Source organism: Xiphophorus hellerii, chromosome 9, assembly GCF_003331165.1.
Source record: "Xiphophorus hellerii strain 12219 chromosome 9, Xiphophorus_hellerii-4.1, whole genome shotgun sequence".
NCBI classification, from domain to species: domain Eukaryota; kingdom Metazoa; phylum Chordata; class Actinopteri; order Cyprinodontiformes; family Poeciliidae; genus Xiphophorus; species Xiphophorus hellerii.
In genome coordinates, this window is record NC_045680.1 from 24,165,974 (window position 1) to 24,188,164 (window position 22,191).

Below are 22,191 nucleotides of genomic sequence, written 5' to 3' on the forward strand. Positions count from 1 at the left end.
ACTGAGTAAAGTTTTCTTTTAGCTTCCAACAGATTTACCAGACATGGGTCAATGTGAACATTGTGATTTGGACCACATTTAATCCAGCCTGGTTTAATAAAAACCCGTCCAAACTGGTGCAGCTGTTCTGTCCTCGTAAATATCGTTGTGCATCGCTTTGTTTTGGTTTTCCAACATCACAGGTGTCCAGTCAGAAGGCGACTCATCGACAGTGAGCAACAAGATGAGCGGGCAGAGCAGTGCCAAGCCCAACCGACCCTCGCTGGCCAAGATTCTCCTGAGTCTGGACGGCAACCTGGCCAAACAGCAGGGTCTGTCCCACGTTCTGTCGGCTCTGCAGATCATGTATGCGAGGTACGCTGTCTCCAGGGACCTAAAACGCCCACAAACAATGGGAGTCGGCCGTATTTCCGCCTGTTAGGGCCGTAGTAGCTTTACTGACGGGATATGCGGTGTGGTTGCCCTTAGGGATGCGGTGGTTGGTGCTCTGATGCCAGCCAGCATGATCCTGCCAGCAGAGTGTCCCTCCAGCTCTCCCATCCCCCCACTGGACTCCTCCTCATCCTCCTGCGTCAGCGACGAAGAATGTCCCCCCGTTCCCGCTGAAGCTGAAGAGCGGGTCAGCCCCAACCCCTGGCAGGAGAAGAAGGGGGAGGTCAGGAACACTAAACCCGAACGCTTCATCTTCATTTCATGCAGATAATTTTCTGTTGAAGCACAGAAAGATTTCTGATTGGACCAAAGTTCAGTCTTTGAGAGTGGGACGTTTTCTGTGTTTGTGCGTGATCAGGCGCCATCCTCAGAAGACGCAGTGACCCCGTCATCAGCTGTGACTCCGTCAGCCTCCGGAGCCTCCGCCCGTCCCTTCATCCCCGTCACAGATGACCCGGGAGCCGCCAGCATCATCGCCGAGACCATGACCAAGACCAAAGAGGTCAGCTGCTAAATGTCTACCTCTCCATTAATCCGTTTATCTACCCTACCATACCATTCTTTTAGTCATCCATTCATTCATCTGTCTGTCGACCAATCTGGTTGCATTGACCTACCCCATCAGCAGCCATTAAAATCCCATGTGAATTATGGGTGGGCAACATGGACTGGAATTTTTAGCATGATAAATTGTGGTAATGTGATGGTGGTAAAAATGACAATAAGAACTATCATTATTACTTTTTTATGACTGTGACCTTTGCTGCATTTTCTTTACGCAAAGCTTTGTCAGTGTTATGCTAACTTAAAAAACAACACAATTTTGCAATTACATTGTTTCCAATAAATAAACGCAATTAAAATTACACATGAATAAGTTTGTTTATGCGATAATTCATTTAAAAAAGCTTGCCACGCCTTCATCATCCTACCACTTCCTGTCGTTTTCTTTGTGGTTTGCTCCAGCCGCAACATCTGTTTGGTGACCACGTGACTCGTGTGATGCGAAAGAGTGTTTAATTTCAGTACAACCAAAAAAATCACCTCATCATAGCAAAAAACTTTTTATCAATAAATGAGGTTTTTTTTAACTAGTGTGTTTCCATTAAGCAAATTTACTTTCAAAATGTCAAATTGCGCAGTCAGGTGGCCAATGCAAATCCAGCTCTTGTCATATGATGTATGTAAGGATTTAAGGAAACTATTACAAATAACTTCACAGAACCTGACTTCAGGAAATCCAAACGGGACCTTTCAATGTCTCCTAAAACGGGAACCACGAGAACTATGGACATCCGAATCTGGAATTTTATCATAAACTTGTGTGAATCCTGATTTTTTTTTTTTTTTTTTTTTTTTATGTTTTTTTACCTGTTGAACGTTTTCTGTCAGGACTCTGAGAACCAGAGTAAGGTCGCCGGTCCCGAGCCTCAGTACCTGGACGAGTTCACCAGTCTCCTCGTTCCCGACGACACTCGGGTGATCGTGGACCTGCTGAAGCTGGCCGTGTCCTGTCGCTCCGGGGACAAAGGGAAGGAGGTTTTGTCGGCCGTGCTGTCTGGCATGGGGACGGCTTATCCACAGGTAACACGGCGGATCCTCTCACCTCAGACGGACGGGTTTCAGGGCTCGTCGTCCTCACGTTCTCTCTCTGTGTCGTTCAGGTCGCCGACATGCTGCTGGAGCTCTGCGTCACCGAACTGGAAGACGTTGCCACGGACTCGCAGAGCGGCCGCTTGTCCTCCCAGCCGGTCGTCGTGGAGAGCAGCCATCCGTACACTGACGACACGTCCACCAGCGGGACTGTCAAGATCCCAGGTACGAACGCATCCCGAGGAGAAGAATCTCTCTAAGGAGGGCTGAAGCAATTAATTGTGACGAATCAATTAGTGAAATAAGTGTCAACTAATTTAGTAATTGATGAATCGTTAACTGGATTATACACTCAAAAACCTGCTATTCAGAGCAGAGCAGATATTAAACCAAGACTGCACCAAAAATAGATACATTTTCTATTTAGGATAAGAATAAGACAACCTTTGTCTATAAATATGTTCTACCCAAAACTCCTCAAATGGGTTGTTTTAACTTAACCCGGTTCAAAATCTCCTTTTTTTTTTTTAAGGTTTTATTGGCTCTAGTGGCCTTTATTTGATAGTTAATTGACAGGAAAGTGGGTAATGAGAGAAGGGGGAAGACATGCGGCAAAGGTCGCCAGGCCGGGAATCGAACCTACGACAGCTGCGTCAAGGACTAAGGCCTCCTTATGTGGGTTGTGCTTAACCCCTGCGCCACCACAGCACATTAAAATCTCTTTTTAAGCATCTTTTGTTATGCAGTCAGTTAATTTAAATAATAAACAGGTCCATTCTGCACTGTATCGATGTTAAGTCGAGCAGAGAGGCCTGAGGTTTTTGCATTTTGATGTTAGCATTTTTTTAGCTGCAGATGCGTTCACCAAAGGAATGCTGTTGTAGCATTTTAGGCAAATAAAATGCTATAACAGCATTTTCATTTTCTTATTTAGAAACGAGATAATGCTTTTACATTGTTATAAAAAAGTCTTAATTACTAAAATAATTGTTAGTTGCAGCCCTACTTTTAAAGCCTAATAAACCACCTCCACTTTGTTTGGAAGGTGCTGAGGGTCTAAGGATAGAGTTCGACCGACAGTGTTCGACCGAGCGGCGCCACGATCCGCTAACCATCATGGATGGAGCCAACAGGATCGTTTCCGTCAGATCGGGTAATCGGAGGCGATGCTTTACGTCACTGAAACACAAAAGAAGAGATGAATGAATCATAAAATAATGCTGCGCATATTTCAGGTCGAGAGTGGTCTGACTGGTCCAGCGAATTAAGGATCCCAGGAGATGAACTCAAGTGGAAGTTCACCAGTGACGGATCAGTGAACGGTTGGGGCTGGCGCTTCACCGTCTACCCCATCATGCCGGCTGCCGGTGAGCGGACATTTTTATTTACCAGTTCTAACGACAAAAGATTTATTTATGGAAGAAGATTAGGGCCACTGGAAAAAAATTGTTACTTTTTGTCTCAGAAAAAGAATTATTTTAAATGTTTAGACAAACATAGTTTTAAAACTTAAATCTACCAAGTAGATTTGGGACGGGCTTTTAGCAGGGATAAAGAGCAAGTTAATAAATCCTTCAGCCAGGGCTTGTAAGTCTTGTTATAAATGGCAAAATTGTTATAAATATTGTCATTCATAATTCGGACAAATCCGTATTATGTGATTATTTTTCATATACTAACAACTTGATTGACGTACACCTCAGAATGTTTGGTTTTTAATTTTAATTTTGACACAGATTAACACAGAAGTAGAATTCTGAGGAAAAAAAGTCAAAATTCGGAGGAAAAAACATCAAGATTGTATTTATTTATTTTTTTGGTGGCCCTATTCCTCTGACTGTGACTGAACTTGTCTTTTCTCCTCTTAGGCCCCAAAGATTTGCTGTCTGACCGCTGCATCCTGTCCTGCCCCTCCATGGACTTGGTCACATGCCTGCTGGACTTCAGGCTCAACTTCGCCTCAAACCGAAGCATCGTGCCCCGCCTCGCCGCTTCCCTTGCCGCCTGCGCCCAGCTCAGTGCTCTAGGTCAGCACATGATGATCCTACTAATTCTTAATTGTCTGAATGTTTACATAATCTCTTAGATGCAAGTTTATATTTGAAGTGTTAGAGTGAAAAATTATGGCGAGATTTAAGTGAAGTCTGTTTCCTGCACAGCTGCTGGACACAGGATGTGGGCGCTGCAGCGTCTGCGTAAGCTCCTCACCACAGAGTACGGTCAGTCCATCAACATCAACAGGCTGCTGGGGGACAGTGAGGGCGAGGCCCGCTCCATTGTGAGTAAAACTTATTGTTAATATTATTATTAATGTTTTAGTTTGCGAATTTTTTCTATTAGCTATAGTTTGGCCACAATAGACATTCATAATAATTTTTGTGCAGTACCTTTTATTGTCACCTTCCAAAAATAATGGCCTAAGTCATTCTTTTTTCACCATCCTTTGAAAAAAAAGAGGTGGTGATTTTTTTTACTTTTACTTTCTTACTTTTTGCTTTAAAAAAGTATTATTTATATTTTAGTAGCATAGTTAAGCAAGATAAGTCAGCTATCTTAAATCAAAGGCTGTTGTCTGGCCCACTAGTTTGCTAGCGATGCTATGTCTAATGGTGTATGAAGTGATGTAAATCTATTTAAATTCTTTCAGAGTTTCACTGGCAGTGCGCTGGCCGCCCTCGTGAAGGGCCTCCCCGAAGCTCTGCAGAGGCAGTATGAGTACGAGGACCCCATCGTCAGGGGAGGAAAGCAGCTGCTTCATAGTCCGTTCTTCAAAGTATGCTGCGGCGCCGGAGATATCGACACGTATACGTGTGTCTGTCGAACTAATTCTGACTTGTTTATCCAGGTTTTGGTCGCTCTAGCTTGTGACCTTGAGCTTGACACGCTTCCCTGCTGCGCCGAGACCCATAAGTGGGCCTGGTTCCGTCGGTACTGCACCGCCTCCAGAGTGGCGATCGCCCTCGACAAGAGGACGTCTCTACCTCGAGCCTTCCTGGACGAAGTAAGTCCACTGAGGCTGTGGGGACATTTCAAATTTTTGAATGCAAATGACAGAAAATATTTTCACAAAGTGAATTTTATTTCAGTCATCTCTGCTTTGATTTGTGCAACGGAGTACAAAGGCCAGGCTATGAGAATATTTGTTAAATTACTAGAATATACTCATAGCAGTAGCGGAATAAAGATGCAACTTTACCAGAAAAAAAAAACATTTGGAAATTACAAGAAAAGAGTTGTTTTAATGAGGAAAAAGCTTCGATATCGTTGAAGGTCTTTCGTAAACGGGTCATGTTGTTCGTGTTGCTGATAATTTGATGCTGATGTGTAGGCCTGTCGTGATAACAAATTATGCTGGACAATAAATTATCCCAGTAATTATTGTGATAAACGACAATAGTTTTGTTCTGAGACCGTTTTTAAGTAGTGTTTTGATAATGGCATACTAATTCAAGTTTTTCCTCTAAAAGACAACTGAACTTTAATTTTGTAAAAAGCAGTAAACACTGAAACTGGAAGACCAATAACACAACACCAAGCACAATAAATAAAATATAAAAAAAAAAAAACACACATAGCTGAAACCATAAATAAAATTAATGATGATATATCTGTAAACAAAATTGTTTTTCAAAATATTAATCATCATAGTGGAAATTATCAAGTTCATTTTAATTTATTATGCAATAAATTGATGAATCTCTTATTTCAACAAGCTTATTGATGTGTTGAGATTATTTCTATTAAGCATTAGCTGTAACATCAAAAATATAATTTCACATGATGCTCATCATTCCTCATTTAATTTTTTTATTCTTCATGTTGGAGTTTTCATAAAAAATTACTTTATTCTGGCAATATTACTTTATTCTCATAATTAAAAGAATCAGCAGATAAAATCATAACTTGGCCCTAATATTGCGTTGTAGAGTTGATCTGAATTTAAAGTCCAAATAAAAAGAAGTTGTGAAACATGCTTGTCAAAAACATGGTCGGCCTTGGGTGTGTTGACGTCGCTCTAAACTGTGGAAACTCAAAAAGTGCATTGGGGGGGAAAGTCCACATATTCCAAAAATTAAATCTTCCAAAACCAAAAATTCGATTCATTGCCTGGCCAAAACCTTGAAATGTCCGTAACAAGCGATTTCCTTCCCTCCGTGACGAAGGTGACGAAGAAAATCCGCGAGCTCATGGCGGACCACGAGACCATGAACGGACTTCACGAGAGTCACGATCTGTTCAAGCGGGAGCACGACGAGCAGCTTGTTCAGTGGATGAACCGGCGGCCTGACGACTGGACCCTCTCCGCCGGAGGCAGCGGGACCATCTACGGCTGGGGCCACAACCACCGAGGCCAGCTGGGGGGCATCGAGGGGGCCAAGGTCAAAGTTCCCACGCCCACCGAAGCTCTCGCCACGCTGAGGCCGGTTCAGCTCATCGGCGGAGAGCAGACTCTGTTTGCAGTCACGGCCGACGGAAAGGTGCGTCTGCTCCGCTTAATCCCGCCTGACCTCGCGAAACGTTTGCGAATGGCAAACATTTCGGCGCTAATCGACTTTATCTCGATCTTCAGCTGTACGCTACCGGATACGGAGCAGGGGGCAGGCTGGGGATTGGTGGCACGGAATCGATGTCCACACCAACCTTACTGGAGTCCATCCAACACGTCTTCATCAGGAAGGTGGCGGTGAACTCCGGAGGGAAGCACTGCTTGGCGCTCTCCTCCGAGGGAGAAGTGTACTCGTGGGGTGAGGCCGAGGATGGAAAACTGGGTCATGGGAACAGAAGGTAAAAACTTTTGAAACTCAAGGATGACTTTAACTTCCAATAGCTGGTCTTAAATAGAGATGCACCGATCAGGCCAATAATGATTGCCAGCGAATCAGAAAATACAAAATACAGGTTCTTTAGCATTTTACATCGTAGTAAATGAAAATTGCCATTTTCCTTCTTGTTTTGTTTTTGGCCTGCCGTTCTTCCACCGATTCTGTCTCACCAAGTTATTGGTGCATCTTTCGTCATAAAGTATTGACGCAAACTAACATTGTTGCCTGATTGGAGCCCAAACCAGTGTAAAAGGTTCTGCTTCTAACTGGGAAGTAACTGGGTTTCCTCCTCACTGCCCAGTCCCTGCGACCGTCCTCGTGTAATTGAGTCCCTGAGAGGAGTGGAGGTGGTGGACATCGCTGCCGGCGGCGCGCACAGCGCTTGCATCACCGCCAGCGGAGAGCTCTTCACCTGGGGCAAAGGTCGCTATGGACGTCTGGGCCACGGCGACAGCGAGGACCAGCTGAAACCCAAACTGGTTTGTTTGTTCTCGCTCTCCGTCTCTCTCGCCGTACTCCAGTTGTTGCGGGCCGAACGATAAATAATTCCCCGTCTGTGTTTGTTCTCCAGGTGGACGCCCTCCAGGGTCACCGGGTGATTGATGTTGCCTGTGGCAGTGGGGACGCTCAGACGCTGTGTCTGACCGATGATGACATGGTCTGGTCTTGGGGTGACGGGGATTACGGGAAACTGGGACGAGGAGGGAGTGACGGCTGCAAAATCCCCATGAAGGTGAACAGGAATTACAAAGGAAGCTTTTAGTTGTTTTACTCTAAAATAAACCTATTCACTAATATATCATGAAACTTCTAACGTTTTGGTATTTTTGTGTTTTTTTCTTTCAAATTGGTTTGTTTTAACGTAGTACAGAATTTTGACAAGGTGTATAGGTGTCTGTAAAATATCTATAGGGTTAGCAGTGTTTCCCCCAGTATATTATAAGCTTGGCAGGCCACCAGGGTTTACTTGTGCCCCCACCAGGCTTGCTTATTTTTGTATATATATACAGTACAGACCAAAAGTTTGGACACACCTTTTAATTCAATGAGTTTCCTTTATTTTCATGACTTTTGACATTGTAGATTCACACTGAAGGCATCAAAACTATGAATAACACATGTGGAAATATGCACTAAACAAAAAAGTGTAAAACAACTGAAAATAGCCCTTATATTCTAGTTTCTTCAAAGTAGCAACCTTTTGCTGTGATTACTGCTTTGCACACACTCTGCATTTTCTTGATGAGCTTCAAGAGGTAGTCACCTGAAATGGTTTTCACTTCATAGGTGTGCCCTGTCAGGTTAATAAGTGGGATTTCTTGCCTTATAAATAGTCATGAAAATAAAGAAAACCCATTGAATTAGAAAGGTGTGTCCAAACTTTTGGTCTGTACTGTATATATATATATTTTTTTCTATTTTTTTAAGGCTTTAAAGTCGGTATTCAGGTCTTAATCTTCCAGTCTTTTAATAACACGTAATTATCAAGTGATATTTTCAAACTTTCTGCCAACTTTAAACATTTTTTAACTCAAAAAGTCGACGGGGCGCTGAATGAATGACTGCCCCAGCACCCCGAGCACCAGGCTTAGCAAGTATTCTGGGGGAACCCTTGGGGTGAAGGTTCACATGAACAGAAACAATAGCAAAGCAAATTTGTGTGCATTGTTTTCTAAATACAGTGCAAAAAATATACTCTGCAAAGCAAAATCCATTTTACGGTAGGGCTGAGAAATTGCAAAACAAATGAAATTTTCCAAAGGGAATTGGAAACTAAAGTATCAGTCTTAACACACTGGTATCAATCCAATACTAGTAATGACTTGGTATCAATATTATCAATAACTTGGATCATTACACCCAACTCTACTAACTAGTAGAGCACAGTAGAACTGCAAAAAAGGGAGAACCAGGAAAAGATCCTCACTTTTCACAAATGACCTGCTATGCTAATATTATACTTCATAATATTTAATGCTAAATATTGTGAAAGTGATCCTTTAAATGTATTATATACATTGTAATTAAAGATATATTTATTCTAAGTATGTTAGCTAGTATTTAACCAATGTTTAAACAAGTTTGCCCTGAACATTGTGATTTATTTATTTATTTTTTGAAGAAAAGCTGACTCTTCCTGCATTTTTCTCACACTATTATTTCACTGGATGCGATTTCCAGTTTTGTAAAGAGTCTTCCTGTGTCGGATATCTGTCACAAAAAAAAAGTGTTTTAAACGAGTCGCCGTAGCAACACCATACATCTCATTATCAGATCAGACGGCTTTACTCTGCAGTTTGCCGGCCTGAGATAAGGATTCATTGGGAGCTCAAAGACAGACGATGCGTTCAGGGTGAGAAAAATGGCACCTGCTGTCACAATCTTAATAAGTGAGCGCAGACAGAGTCTGGTGGCTGTGGGTAATAAATCAGACTGTCTTCACCATCAACACCAGGCTGTTTTTTGGAATGCTTCCCACCTTCTGACTCATTGCGGCACAAAGATGCAACTAGAAGGAAGCGTCTCTGCTTTCATTTAACATGAAGCCTGCCATATAAATAACCTGTTCTCATTTACAAATGCATAGCATTACTTCATGTTGATTCTAAAACTATCATTTCAATGATGTTCAACCCTTAGATTGACTCTCTCACCGGCCTGGGGGTGGTGAAAGTGGAGTGTGGCTCTCAGTTCTCGGTGGCGCTCACTAAATCTGGAGCCGTCTACACCTGGTATGTACGGCATCTGTCGCACACAGACCTGTTTGGTCTCTGTGTTGTTGTTGTTCCATGACATGAACTTGGTCCTGTGTTTGTGTTCGACTGAAAGGGGGAAAGGGGACTACCATCGGCTGGGCCATGGCTCTGACGACCACGTGCGGCGGCCCAGGCAGGTTCAGGGGCTTCAGGGGAAGAAAGTCATCGCCATCGCCACGGGGTCTCTGCACTGCGTTTGCTGCACCGAGGACGGTAAGACATCTACTTTCCACAGATGTTTTGGTCTGCCCAAACCAAAGGTCAGCGACCTTTACAACACTAAGGCATCATTCACACTAGCCCTGTTTAAACTAGAACTGTAATGGCACTCTAGTTTGTTTGCCTAGAAAGTCCGATTCGTTTGGGGAAGTGTGACTGCGCAGTCGAACCAAAAAAAGCAAACCCTGGTCCGCCTAAAGACGTAGGTCTCAGTTTGGTAGAAATAAAGTCTGCCGTGGATACAAGCGAACTGGAGACCACTCCAAAAGCAGGAAGTAGACTAAAGCACAGGGCATTCTGGGTAGATACAACCAAAACGAACATGAGTCTAGTGCTAGCGGGAGAAACAGTTCATTGTCTTTTAACAGAGACAAAAGAGAAATCCTACACTAATATCTGATGCCACTCCAGTTTTGTTTGCGCTCAGTGTCTTCTTCAGAGGTTTTTTTTTGTTGTGTCCGTCAGTAGTTCTTGGTGCAGCGCCATCACAGGCGAGGAGAGGAACAGTTTTTTTTTTTTCTTGGTTTTTTTTTAGGGTTTGGCTTATTTTCACATTGTGTGTGAAAGTGAACCACGGCAGCTGAAAATGCAACAGATGTCCCCAATTGGACTGAGTGTACCGGACTATCAGATGTGAAAACACTCTAAATCATGCACAGGATGGCTCTATTTATAAACCTGGTTACTTTTGAAACCCCACAAAGAATGAAAGGAGCTCTATAAATGTATATGTGTATATACATTTGCAAAATTTTCAAATTTTGTATGGAAAAACCCTTTTGAATTTTTTTTTCTTGCAATTAATAATTGTGTTGAATTTTGTACCGCTTTGTCACAGAATGCCACCAAATAAAACATAATTTGTTATGACTAGAACATATCAAAATGTGAATAATTCACAAAAATCACTTTGTGTTGCCATATGGCGCCCTCAGGAGAAGTTTACACGTGGGGCGACAACGACGAGGGCCAGCTGGGAGACGGGACCACTAACGCCATCCAGAGGCCGCGGCTGGTCGCCGCGCTGCAGGGCAAGAAGATCAACAGAGTGGCCTGTGGCTCGGCTCACACCCTCGCCTGGTCCACCAGCAAGCCCACCAATGCTGGGAAGCTACCCTCACAGGTGCGGCACCAGCTCCGGCTGTCCACCGGGTGGCAGTAAAAGCTCTGCATTTCTCGTTTGACGCTTTGAAATCTCTGCTTTTTCTCCTCTTTGTTTGTGTTTTTGAAGGTCCCCATGGAGTACAACCACCTGCAGGAGATCACCATCATGGGCCTCAGGAACAGACTCCTCCTGTTGCATCACTTCTCTGAGCTTTTCTGCCCCTGCATCCCCATGTTCGACCTGGAGGGCCGGCTGGGCCAGACGGGGCACGGCCCGTCGGTCGGCTTCGACACGCTAAGGGGCATCCTCATCTCCCAGGGCAAAGTATGTCACCATGGAGATTTATCCTGCAGAAGTGCAGAGGATTATTTATTTATTTTTTTATTCATTTAAATCTTTTTCTGCAAACAGGAAGCAGCTTTCAGGAAAGTGGTCCAAGCTACGATGGTGAGAGACAGGCAGCACGGCCCTGTGGTGGAGCTGAACAGAATACAGGTAGCCTCCGATTTAAAGTCTGCATTCGCTAATCTAGGGGTGTCCAAAGTTTTTGTCACGTGGATCAAAATCAAATCAAAAATACTTGCAGGCCAAGAAAACTATAATTAAGAAAACAACTAAAACCAAGCAAATAAACTACTGATTGTTTTTGTTTTTTCTTTTTTCAGGAAAGATACGTTATTCATCATAGAGCCAAACATTTAAAAAAAAAAAATTTTATACATGTTTTAAAAGAAAAGATTAGTTTTAAAATTTTGGCATCCGTTGAACAAATTTATTTGTACTTTGAGAATAAATTTCTTTCAAAGCGCTAGCTAATATTTATCCAGGTTTAATAAATCACATAAAAAGCTGATTTAGGTGCAGTGAATTCAGCTTTTCAGTTTAAGTCTGTCTCCTTTGTGCTCTGCTTCCCTCCTCCTCTTCTCCCCTGAGACACTTCAGTGTTTCATGTGATGTCTTTCATAAGAGGATTTTTTTTCCCCTTTTTTTTCCTGGTGTGTGATCTGCAGTCCTTTCTGTCTGTAGGGAGTCCTGTTGTAACTTTACGCCCCACCGCTCACACACACAGCTCTGTTCTGTTGTTACCGTGTTTCCAACAGTAAATCAATTACACGCAGAACGGAAACAAGTCAAACTTTTTTAAAAATTTTGTTTGTTTTCCACTCCGTTTTCCACTCTGCAGGTGAAGCGTTCCCGCAGCAAGGGCGGTCTGGCGGGCCCCGACGGAACCAAGTCTGTGTTCGGTCAGATGTGTGCCAAGTTGAGCTCGTTCAGCCCGGACAGCCTGCTGCTCCCCCATCGCGTGTGGAAGGTTAAGTTTGTAGGTATGTGTTCATGTCCACAACGGGGACGCCACAGCTGCTTCCTCAAATTCCTCTGATGGGCGATCCGTCCTGACGGGTTTTTATGAAGCAGGCCAACAGAACATGGCAAACTGCTGCTGCTGATGGAAAAAATATAGTTCCGATAGTTTCACCAAAAAAAAAACAGCATTTGTATTCAACCGCCTTTACTCTGAAACCCTCAAAGTTAAATGCAACCAACTGCGTTCAAAAACCACCTCACTAGTCAACAGAGCCAACTTTTGTGTAAGTTGATATAAATCCAGCCGTCATTCATCACAGAACATCTGTAATAGCGGTACAACAACCAGCGGTCTTGCCTTCAAAGAGCCACTTAAAGCTAGACATAACTTTCTAAATATGTCCTACATAAAATGGTTTATTATGAACGTTAACAAAATTAAGCTCTAATTTATTTCTATTTTAAGATTTAAGAAATGAAACGAAACAAATCCATTTATACAAAAAGACAAAAAACATATTTTTGGAATGAGATGTGCCTCTTTTTAATATAAATGTAGAAAATGAAGAACAGTTAGCATAGTTTGAAGCTGGTTACGTTGGTTTGTCACGGCATCAAATTTAGCTGGACGATAAATTGTCCCAGTAATTATCGTGATAAACGATAATATTGTTGGTTTCAGACCATTTAAAGTAATATAATGTAATAATGTTAGTTTGACCTCTGAAAGACAAACTTCAATTTTGTAAAAAAAACACTTTACACTGGAACTGGAGGATATTTTAAATACCTAAAATAAAACACAACCCAAAGCAATAATTATTATAAAAAGGAAATAAAAGCCACACAAAACTGAAACCAGAAAAATGAAATAAATTATGATGTCTTTGTAAACAAAATTCCCCTTAGAAAGACCAGAATATGGATTGTTGAACTCATTTTAATTGATCATTCAATTAATTAATTCATCGCTTACTGCGACAGGACTAGTTTTAAATGTTGAAAGCAGATTTTGCATAAGAACTTGCATGAAAAACTCCTAAAATGACCATTTCTTAGTTCATGCATAATCAAAAACATTTCCTGTGGTTTTTGTGAGAGCCACAGGAGTCACAGCTTTGCAGACTCTTCGTTTAGCTCAATGCATATCCATGTGCTGAAATAGCCTACTCAAAGTCCAGATATAAATCTAATAAAGAGACTTTGTCCTTGGAAACTTTTGTGTGAACTCTCTTCATCTAGAACAGGGGTCTCAAACTCCAGTCCTTGAGAGCCGCTGTCCTGCAGTTTTTAGATGTGCCACAGGTACAAAACACTGGAATGAAATGGCTTAATTACCTCCTCCTTGTGTAGATCAGTTCTCCAGAGCCTTGCTAATGACCTAATTATTCTGTTCAGGTGTGGTGCAGCAGAGGCACATCTAAAAGTTGCAGGACAGCGGGCCTTGAGGACTGGAGTTTGACACCCCTGATCTAGACTGACTGAGCCTGCCCTGCTTTTCCATAAAGTCTCTAAATGTGCCAAGCTGTGCAGCAAAAGATGGTTTTAACTCAGTGGATCCGAATGATTTTCAACTGTTTATTAGTAAAATAAATAAACAAATCCCTACAAAATAAGTTTTTACAATGAGAGCACGTCTTATAAAATGCCAGAGTTCGAGTAACCCAGTTCTTCCACGGATCTGGCCCGGTTTGACGCCCTATTTTTTTTTTTATCTCTGTCTCCACCTCTCTCTTTCTTATCAGGCGAGTCCGTGGACGACTGCGGCGGAGGCTACAGCGAGTCCATCGCCGAGATGTGCGAGGAGCTGCAGAACTCGCTGACGCCACTGCTCATCGTCACGCCGAACGGCCGCGACGAGTCGGGCGCCAACAGGGATTGCTTCCTGCTCAACCCCGCTGCCAAGTCCTCTCTACACATGAGCATGTTTCGCTTCCTGGGTATAAATCCGCCTAGTCTCCTCATGAGCAAATCACGGAAAAATAACACTTATGCCAAAATAAAAAAATATATATAATCCAAAATAAAAAGTGTAGTCCAACAGTAGTCACCTCTGCTGTTGGCCATTTTCTGCAGTGTGGTTTGATGTGCTTTTCATGGTCTCTGCAGGAGTTCTCCTGGGAATCGCAATCCGAACTGGAAGCCCTCTGAGCCTGAACCTGGCAGAGCCTGTATGGAAGCAGCTGGCAGGGATGAACCTGACCATCGCTGACCTCAGTGAGGTGTGTGTGTAACAGTGGGGTGGGTGGGTGGGTGTGTGTGTGTGGAACACCGAGTAGAAAATGTTCTCCCAGCAGCAGAAACATTCACATATATAGTACGGCTCGGCGAAGAATCGATTTTATCAAATTTTTTGTTTTTTGGGTGTTTTTTCATCAAAGCACCGGGTTTCCATAGATCAGAGTGACATCATTTTGTTTTTACATGCATGTTTTACTACTTATGTTTGTTTGGAGTTTGACTTCAGGTCAACTCGACGACAAAATATTAGGGATAATCTAAGATTTTTTTTCTTAGCATTAACAGAATAAAGTCGTAAGAAAAATGTACATGTTTAAAATTGTTCATAAAAATCTGAAAAGTGTCATTGAGGGGATTTCAGAAATTCCTAATCTGAGACCGTAAGTGGGAAAATATTTTTAATACTTTCCCACTCCTTCATTATTCCACCATCTCCTTTATAAGAACTATTTTGTGTTGATTTAGCACATAAAATCCAAACAAAATCCAAAGTTTGAGGTTGTTACATGATTACATGACTGGAGGCTGAACCAGTTTTAAATGCATGCATGTTTTATTTGATAATGGCAGCGTGTTGCATATAAATAAACTCATTGACTCTGAGGTTGTAAGAGCAAAGTCCTCCCTTCACGTCTGACGTTTTTTAGCTCCTCCAGTCCACGTGATCTGCATCACAACATCGCTAAAAACACATTCCTATACATTCCCCCTCAGATTAAAACCCGAGCCTGGCTCTTTGTTGGTGCAGAACTCTCCGAATGTTTCTGGGAACTTCTCCTGAACTAGTTTCACGAAAGATAACAGTTGCCCCCGCTGCGCTTTTGGCTGGTGGCGTGAGTCCACTCCTGTCCTCACGCTCTGATCATACGCTCCTGCAGCATCCTTGGGAGAATGGAGGAGTCAGGGGAGGGGAAAAAAAAGAATTTTCCCTCTCAAAGCTGCTTTTGTTTTGCAGTTTTCTCCCCCCGAGATATCGCAAAAGGTTAGATGGCAGAAGAATGTTTTAGCACAAGACAGAGAGGACCGCCGTGAATCTCACGGGATGTGTGTTGTGGCCACAGCTGCAGTCACGTACACACAGACACACCCAAACTGCAAAGCACTGCAAGTAATTTATCCTGTCAGTTATTCTGACAATTAGTTGAGAAATCAAATAGAAAATTCTCCCGTTCTGTAGCAGCTACTTAATCTGTAAGAAATGTATGAAAGAGGAAATCCTCCGGTCCAAACATTACCAATTTGACAGCCTTAAGCGGCCATTAAATATATTAAAAATGCGAAACTAAATCTGACTTCTTCTCTTTTTACCTGTTTTTAAATGAAAGGACAGAATAAAGGGTCTCCAAGTTGCACAGTTTCTAACTTGTTGCACAAAGCATCATTTTTACTTTATTCCTAGCACTTAGCATCCATTAGCAGCTCACAGTGCGCTAAATAGTAAAACATAACTTAACGAAGCTTCGAGGAAGACGATTTGCCTCGGGGAAAGGTAAAAATGGAAATCATTTGCTGAATCGTTGCAGCCCTGAGCCAGACTCTGTGATAAGCGGTGACTTTGTGTTGCCCTCAGGTTGATAAGGACTTCATTCCCGGGCTGATGTACATCCGGGACAACGAGGCTACGGCGGAGGAGTTTGAGGCCATGACGCTGCCCTTCACCGTGCCGAGTGCCAGCGGACAGGACATCCAGCTCAGCTCCAAATACTCCCACATCACCCTGGAGAACCGGGCCGAATACGTCCGCCTGGCCATCAATTACAGGTTAGAAAACTTTCTGATGGCACAGATGGGAATTTTTTTAACTTTTGTTGTTTTTTTTTCCTAATCTATCTGGTTTTAAATTTCTTGTACAGACTCCACGAGTTTGATGAGCAGGTGTCTGCTGTGCGCGAGGGAATGGCTCGGGTGGTTCCAGTCCCTCTGCTGTCACTTTTTACTGGTTACGAGCTGGAAACCATGGTGAGACAGAGCATGCATGGCCTCCAGAAGTCGCCCTGTCCTGCAGCTTTGTGCCGATTCTGATGGAAGTACCTCCTCCTCATCCTCCCTCTGCTTTAGGTGTGCGGCAGCCCAGACATCCCGCTCCACCTGCTGAAGTCGGTGGCCACGTACAAAGGCGTTGAGCCGACGGCGCCGCTCATCCAGTGGTTCTGGGAGGTGATGGAGTCTTTCTCCAACACAGAGAGGTCTCTGTTCCTGAGATTCGTCTGGGGCCGCACACGCCTGCCCCGCACCATCGCCGACTTCAGGGGCCGAGACTTTGTAGTGCAGGTGAGGAAAGGTCCTCTGATCATCCATCCATCAATCCACCCAATCAGTCCAATGATTTGTCCATCAATCCGTCAATCTGTCCAGCAACCTATCCAATCAGTCCAACAATCCGTCCAATCCATCATTCTGTCCATCAACCATCCAACAATCCATCCATATTTTTACAGTCCATCCATTCAACAACCTTAGTGTCTTACCTTCCATCCAGCCATCTGTTGGACAATTGTCTGACCATCCATCCATCTGTACTTTCACAATCTGTCCGGTTGTCCTTCTGTTTTCTGTCTGACCATGCTATAACAGATCTGTTACATTTGGTGCCGTTTATTTCAGTAGAGCAAATTTCTGTATTCCTATGTAAAGTTAGGATGGTTAATCGTGCCAGTTCAATCCGCCTCTTCAGCTGCTACTCGTTGCTGTGTTCCTTACTTTCCTACCGACTGTTTTTACAGGTGTCTTATTTAATGCATGACCACTGCGGAAACATTTACCCTTATTCAATTAGATCTTTTGTGTTTAAAACAAAAATGGCTACAAATAAAACTATGAAAATGTGGTTTTGATTTGGAAACGTTAGCATCTCTGTTGCTGCATTTACAGTCTTTTGTTGAACAGCGTAGCGTGTTGAAGCAAACAAAAAAAGCAAAATCTTCAATCTCTTTCGCTAAAACCCCGGTTTCGTTTGTGTTCAGGTTCTGGATAAATACAACCCTCCTGACCACTTCCTGCCGGAGTCCTACACGTGTTTCTTCCTACTCAAGCTGCCCAGGTACTCATGCAAACAGGTGCTGGAGGAGAAACTCAAATACGCCATTCACTTCTGCAAGTCCATCGACACGGACGACTACGCCCGCATCGCCCTCTCCGGGGAGCCCGCGGCAGACGACAGCAGCGAGGACTCCGACAACGAGGACGCCGACTCCTTTGCCTCCGACTCCACGCAGGACTACCTGACGGGACACTGAGTTTTCTACAGACGGCTAGGATCCTGTGTCAACCCCACTTCACGGCGCACGCGTTCATACGAGCGGTCTACTGAGGCACAAACGTCTGTTTTGCGGGGGAGAAGGGTGGCTGTGCGATGACATTAAAAAGAATTATAAGCTAAATAAAGTGAAAAACACCTGTTTGTTTTTAATTTCTTTAAAATGATCAGCTGCACATGTGATTGTTGTGTTACATGGAAATAAGTATATTACAGTTACAGCCTAGCACTGTGGTAGATTCCTCCCTTTTGGTTTGTGTGAATTACCCGTCCCTAGATTGTATATAGAAACTGATGTGTGATAACACTAGGATTCCTTTTTTGTTCTTCTTTTTTAGTAACAACCATGTTTCTTTATAAATATATATGTATAAAAACATTTTTAAAGTCGATGTTTCTCACCCAGCTCACTGAAGGATCATTTTAAGATTTCTGTATTTACCCATCCACCAAGTTTGTGCACTGTCTCGTTAAAGAATGTATATGATTGTGCCATGTATTCACAGGGGTCATTCCTGCATATTAAATGTTAATACATTTCTGTTAATAAAGTGAAAATAAATCCTGCTTATTTAACAATGAGTGTTGCTGTTTTATACTTTAGTAAGTATACCAGTAAGCCTGCTTTTGTTTTCTTATTTTTATTTATTTTTTTCTGGTACAGTGAGATAATTAGCCTCTTTATAGATTATTTTTGCTTGTTTTTAGATGAGCGAGCAAATTTTAGTAAGGCTAAAAGCATATATTTGACTAATCATTTTAGTATTAATGGAGGATGTCCTGAATTTTTTTTTTAATTCATGTATCTAAAATTAAGTCTATGCAATGTCTTAAATTTACAAAAAAAAAATTACGTTGGCCTTAAATATCACAAGTCTTAAATTTTGTGGTGACGTTTTTTATTTATTTTTTTTCCTCGTAGGATTTTCTGTCAGGCAAACGTTTGAGTCACCCACAAACAAAAATGGCGTTCGTGACGGTAAGTGTAAACTTATCGTCGGTACTTATCGCCACTGGCTCACTTATGTTGCCAACTCATTTGATGTTGCATTTATTCTGTGGTAAGCTTGGGACTACTTACATATATATATATATATATATATATATATATATATATATATATATATATATATATATATATATATACTACGAGGAGTATATATATATATACTCCTCGTAGACCGCACAGTTGCCCGAGACTGCAAAACCCGACACACCAACCTGTGCATGGCTTGGATTGATTACAAGAAAGCCTATGACTCAATGCCGCATACTTGGATCATTGAATGCTTAGAGATGTATAACATCAACAGGACTCTGAGAGCCTTCATTGCAAACTCGATGAAGCTGTGGAAAACCACCCTTGAAGCCAACTGCAAACCACTTGCACAAGTGTCCATCAAATGTGGCATATACCAAGGAGATGCTCTGTCCCCGCTACTGTTCTGCATAGGCCTGAACCCCCTCAGCCAAATTATCAACAAGACTGGCTACGGATACCGACTCAAAAATGGGGCCAACATCAGTCACCTTCTCTACATGGATGACATCAAGCTGTATGCCAAGAGTGAGCGAGACATCGACTCACTGATCCACACCACCAGGATCTACAGCACGGACATTGGGATGTCATTCGGACTAGAGAAGTGTGGTCGGCTGATCACAAAGAGGGGGAAGGTCATCCGCACAGAAGGGGTCTCACTCCCAGAAGGAACAATAGCAGACATAGAGGACAGTTACAAGTACCTAGGTATACCACAAGCAAATGGCAACCTCGATGAGGTCACAAGGAAAGGAGCCACAGCTAAATACCTCCAACAAATAAGGCAAGTCCTGAGAAGCCAGCTCAATGGCAAGAACAAAATCCGCGCAATAAACAGCTATGCCCTGCCAGTAATCAGATACCCTGCTGGAATAATTAGCTGGCCAAAGGAGGAGATAAAAGCCACTGATATTAAGACTAGAAAACTACTAACAATGCATGGAGGATTCCATCCCAAATCCAGCACCCTGAGACTGTACACGAGCCGCAAGGAAGGAGGCAGAGGACTAGTGAGTGTGAGAACCACAGTCCAGGACGAAACAACTAAGATCCATAAATACATCAGGGACAAAGCCTCAACAGACAATGTGCTCAGTGAATATCTCAGACAACAGGGAACGGAGGTTGAGGTGCCAGAGATGCCATCATGGCAGGACAAGCCCCTACATGGGATGTACCACCAGCAAATAACCCAAGTGGCTGATATCAGTAAATCCTACCAATGGCTGGAAAAAGCTGGACTCAAGGACAGCACAGAGGCCCTCATCCTGGCCGCCCAGGAACAGGCCCTAAACACCAGAGCAATAGAGGCCCAGATCTACCACACCAGACAAGACCCAAGGTGTAGGTTGTGCAAGGAGGCCCCTGAGACAGTCCAGCACATAACAGCAGGGTGCAAGATACTGGCAGGGAAAGCGTACATGGAACGACATAACCAAGTTGCAGGCATAGTGTACAGAAACATCTGTGCAGAATATGGACTGGAAACCCCGAGATCAAAGTGGGAAACACCCCCAAAGGTGGCGGAGAACGCCAGAGCTAAGATCCTGTGGGACTTCCAGATCCAGACAGACAAAATGGTAATGGCGAACCAACCAGACATTGTCGTAGTGGATAAACAACAGAGGAAAGCCATTGTGGTAGATGTAGCAATACCAAGCGACTGCAACATCAGGAAAAAGGAGCACGAGAAACTAGAGAAATACCAGGGCCTCAGGGAGGAACTGGAGAGGGCCTGGAAGGTGAAGACCACAGTGGTGCCTGTGGTCATCGGGGCCCTCGGGGCAGTCACCCCCAAACTGGACCAATGGCTACAACAGATCCCAGGAACAACATCAGACATCTCAGTCCAGAAATGTGCAGTCCTTGGCACAGCCAAGATACTGCGCAGAACCCTCAAGCTCCCAGGCCTCTGGTAGAGGACCCGAGCTCAGAGGATAAGAACCACCCGCGGTGGGTGAGAAGGGAATTTTATATATATATTTATGTATATAAATCTGTGATACGAGTCTTAAATTTTATTGCTAATGGTCTTAAATGTCTTAAATTTTTGTTGGTGAAACCCTGGAAGCTATCTAAAACAACTATTAGCTTATTAAGTAATCAATTAATTATGAGGCAGATTTTTTTTTCAAAGCTGTGGTATGTAACTTTTATTTTTTAAAAAAGGTTTTTTTTAATTTTTTTATTGTATTTGTTAGTATGTTGAGACAATCTGTGAAAACAAAATTGTTCTCCCATTGCTCCCATCAACATTTTTGGATTATCTGGAGCAATTAAATGACAGAAAAGCCAAAAACGAGACTTTTTTGTGTCACTTCATATCCTTTATGAGGTATTCCATTTCTAATGTGGTGAAACATATTTATAGGCTTATGAAATTAATGACTGAAAGGAACTGGAAGTCCAAGTCATCTCACCAATCATTACAAATACTTTGTAATTATGTGATTACAAAGTAATTATCCCTCTTACTTTCTTTTTGAACCTGTAAAAAGTGAAGATTTTCATGAATTGTGGTCATAAAACCACTCAAATCTCACACGTTATTTATTCACTTTATATTCTCGTATCCAAATGAGGACTTATCATGAAGTATGAGAAATTGTGACCCCTGATCATAACAAATTAGCCCCTTCTGGTAGATTTTTTTTATTTGCTTACATTGAAAATGACTTTCAATTACAGCAGCTATAAAAAAGTTCCTCTAATAACTCCAAGTTGACATAAGATATGACAGATGGCACTATTTCATGTCAGAAATCGCCAGGATGCAGAACAACCTAAACTAAAAAAAAGTACTAAATGTCTAAGAAGCAAAATGAATCCCAATACAGTTCCCTAATAAGGACGGAAATATTAAGTTGTGTAATTCCTGTGTCACCCTCAGCATTAGTTTGGAAAGGCAAGTGTTAAGCAAATTGACACCTATAGTGATCAAAAGTGAGATTTATATCCTGGATTATTGGGTCTAAATAATTCTGTCAAACATGGTACTCCAGATTAGACATGATTTTACAATCGAAAATAGTCTTCCAACTTTGACGATGTCATACATTTTTGGTTCTAATCTGTGTTATCTGACATATAGCTGGGATTTTAGAAATGACTGCTATTTGTTCTAGACCAGTTAGTGGGAGTAGGACAGGTGGGAGTTTAGCGCTGTGGGATTAAAGAAATCCCCTCTGATTACCTGTGTGACTTCAGCACTGCGCCTCGCTCTGGAGCCGAGGAGGCCAAAGGTCACAGGGGAAACAAAAACTCCTCCTAAGACCCTGCGTAGCGTTTCGGTTCATAAGAATCTCCTTTAAGCGCGTTTGTGTTCGCCCATTATTGGATCATGAGAACCTCGGCCGAGTCACGAGAAACAGAAGAGAAATGTTTTTATGGCGGCTCGATTTGGCTTTAAAATCATTTGC

General features: G+C 42.7%; 1 protein-coding gene across 3 annotated transcripts in view; it reads left to right on the plus strand.

Annotated features, from left to right (window-relative positions):
- Positions 1-18,309, plus strand: part of herc2 (HECT and RLD domain containing E3 ubiquitin protein ligase 2) — a 73,529-nt gene extending 55,220 nt beyond the window's left edge. For 2 of the 3 annotated variants that reach the window (XM_032571166.1, XM_032571168.1), the window contains exons 65-91: positions 183-354; positions 469-655; positions 791-934; positions 1,825-2,016; positions 2,097-2,250; positions 3,071-3,178; positions 3,261-3,392; positions 3,894-4,052; positions 4,185-4,303; positions 4,673-4,798; positions 4,871-5,026; positions 6,189-6,503; positions 6,596-6,810; positions 7,150-7,327; positions 7,420-7,581; positions 9,489-9,580; positions 9,678-9,817; positions 10,759-10,946; positions 11,055-11,252; positions 11,340-11,423; positions 12,112-12,253; positions 13,979-14,173; positions 14,343-14,455; positions 16,045-16,235; positions 16,328-16,433; positions 16,533-16,745; positions 17,438-18,309. In XM_032571166.1, the coding sequence (XP_032427057.1) occupies positions 183-354; positions 469-655; positions 791-934; positions 1,825-2,016; positions 2,097-2,250; positions 3,071-3,178; positions 3,261-3,392; positions 3,894-4,052; positions 4,185-4,303; positions 4,673-4,798; positions 4,871-5,026; positions 6,189-6,503; positions 6,596-6,810; positions 7,150-7,327; positions 7,420-7,581; positions 9,489-9,580; positions 9,678-9,817; positions 10,759-10,946; positions 11,055-11,252; positions 11,340-11,423; positions 12,112-12,253; positions 13,979-14,173; positions 14,343-14,455; positions 16,045-16,235; positions 16,328-16,433; positions 16,533-16,745; positions 17,438-17,710 (4,454 nt within the window). In that variant the 3' untranslated portion in view covers positions 17,711-18,309. The remainder of the gene's footprint in view (positions 1-182; positions 355-468; positions 656-790; positions 935-1,824; positions 2,017-2,096; positions 2,251-3,070; positions 3,179-3,260; positions 3,393-3,893; positions 4,053-4,184; positions 4,304-4,672; positions 4,799-4,870; positions 5,027-6,188; positions 6,504-6,595; positions 6,811-7,149; positions 7,328-7,419; positions 7,582-9,488; positions 9,581-9,677; positions 9,818-10,758; positions 10,947-11,054; positions 11,253-11,339; positions 11,424-12,111; positions 12,254-13,978; positions 14,174-14,342; positions 14,456-16,044; positions 16,236-16,327; positions 16,434-16,532; positions 16,746-17,437) is intronic. The other variant, XM_032571167.1, reaches the window with a different exon arrangement.
- Positions 18,310-22,191: the final 3,882 nt, after the last annotated feature.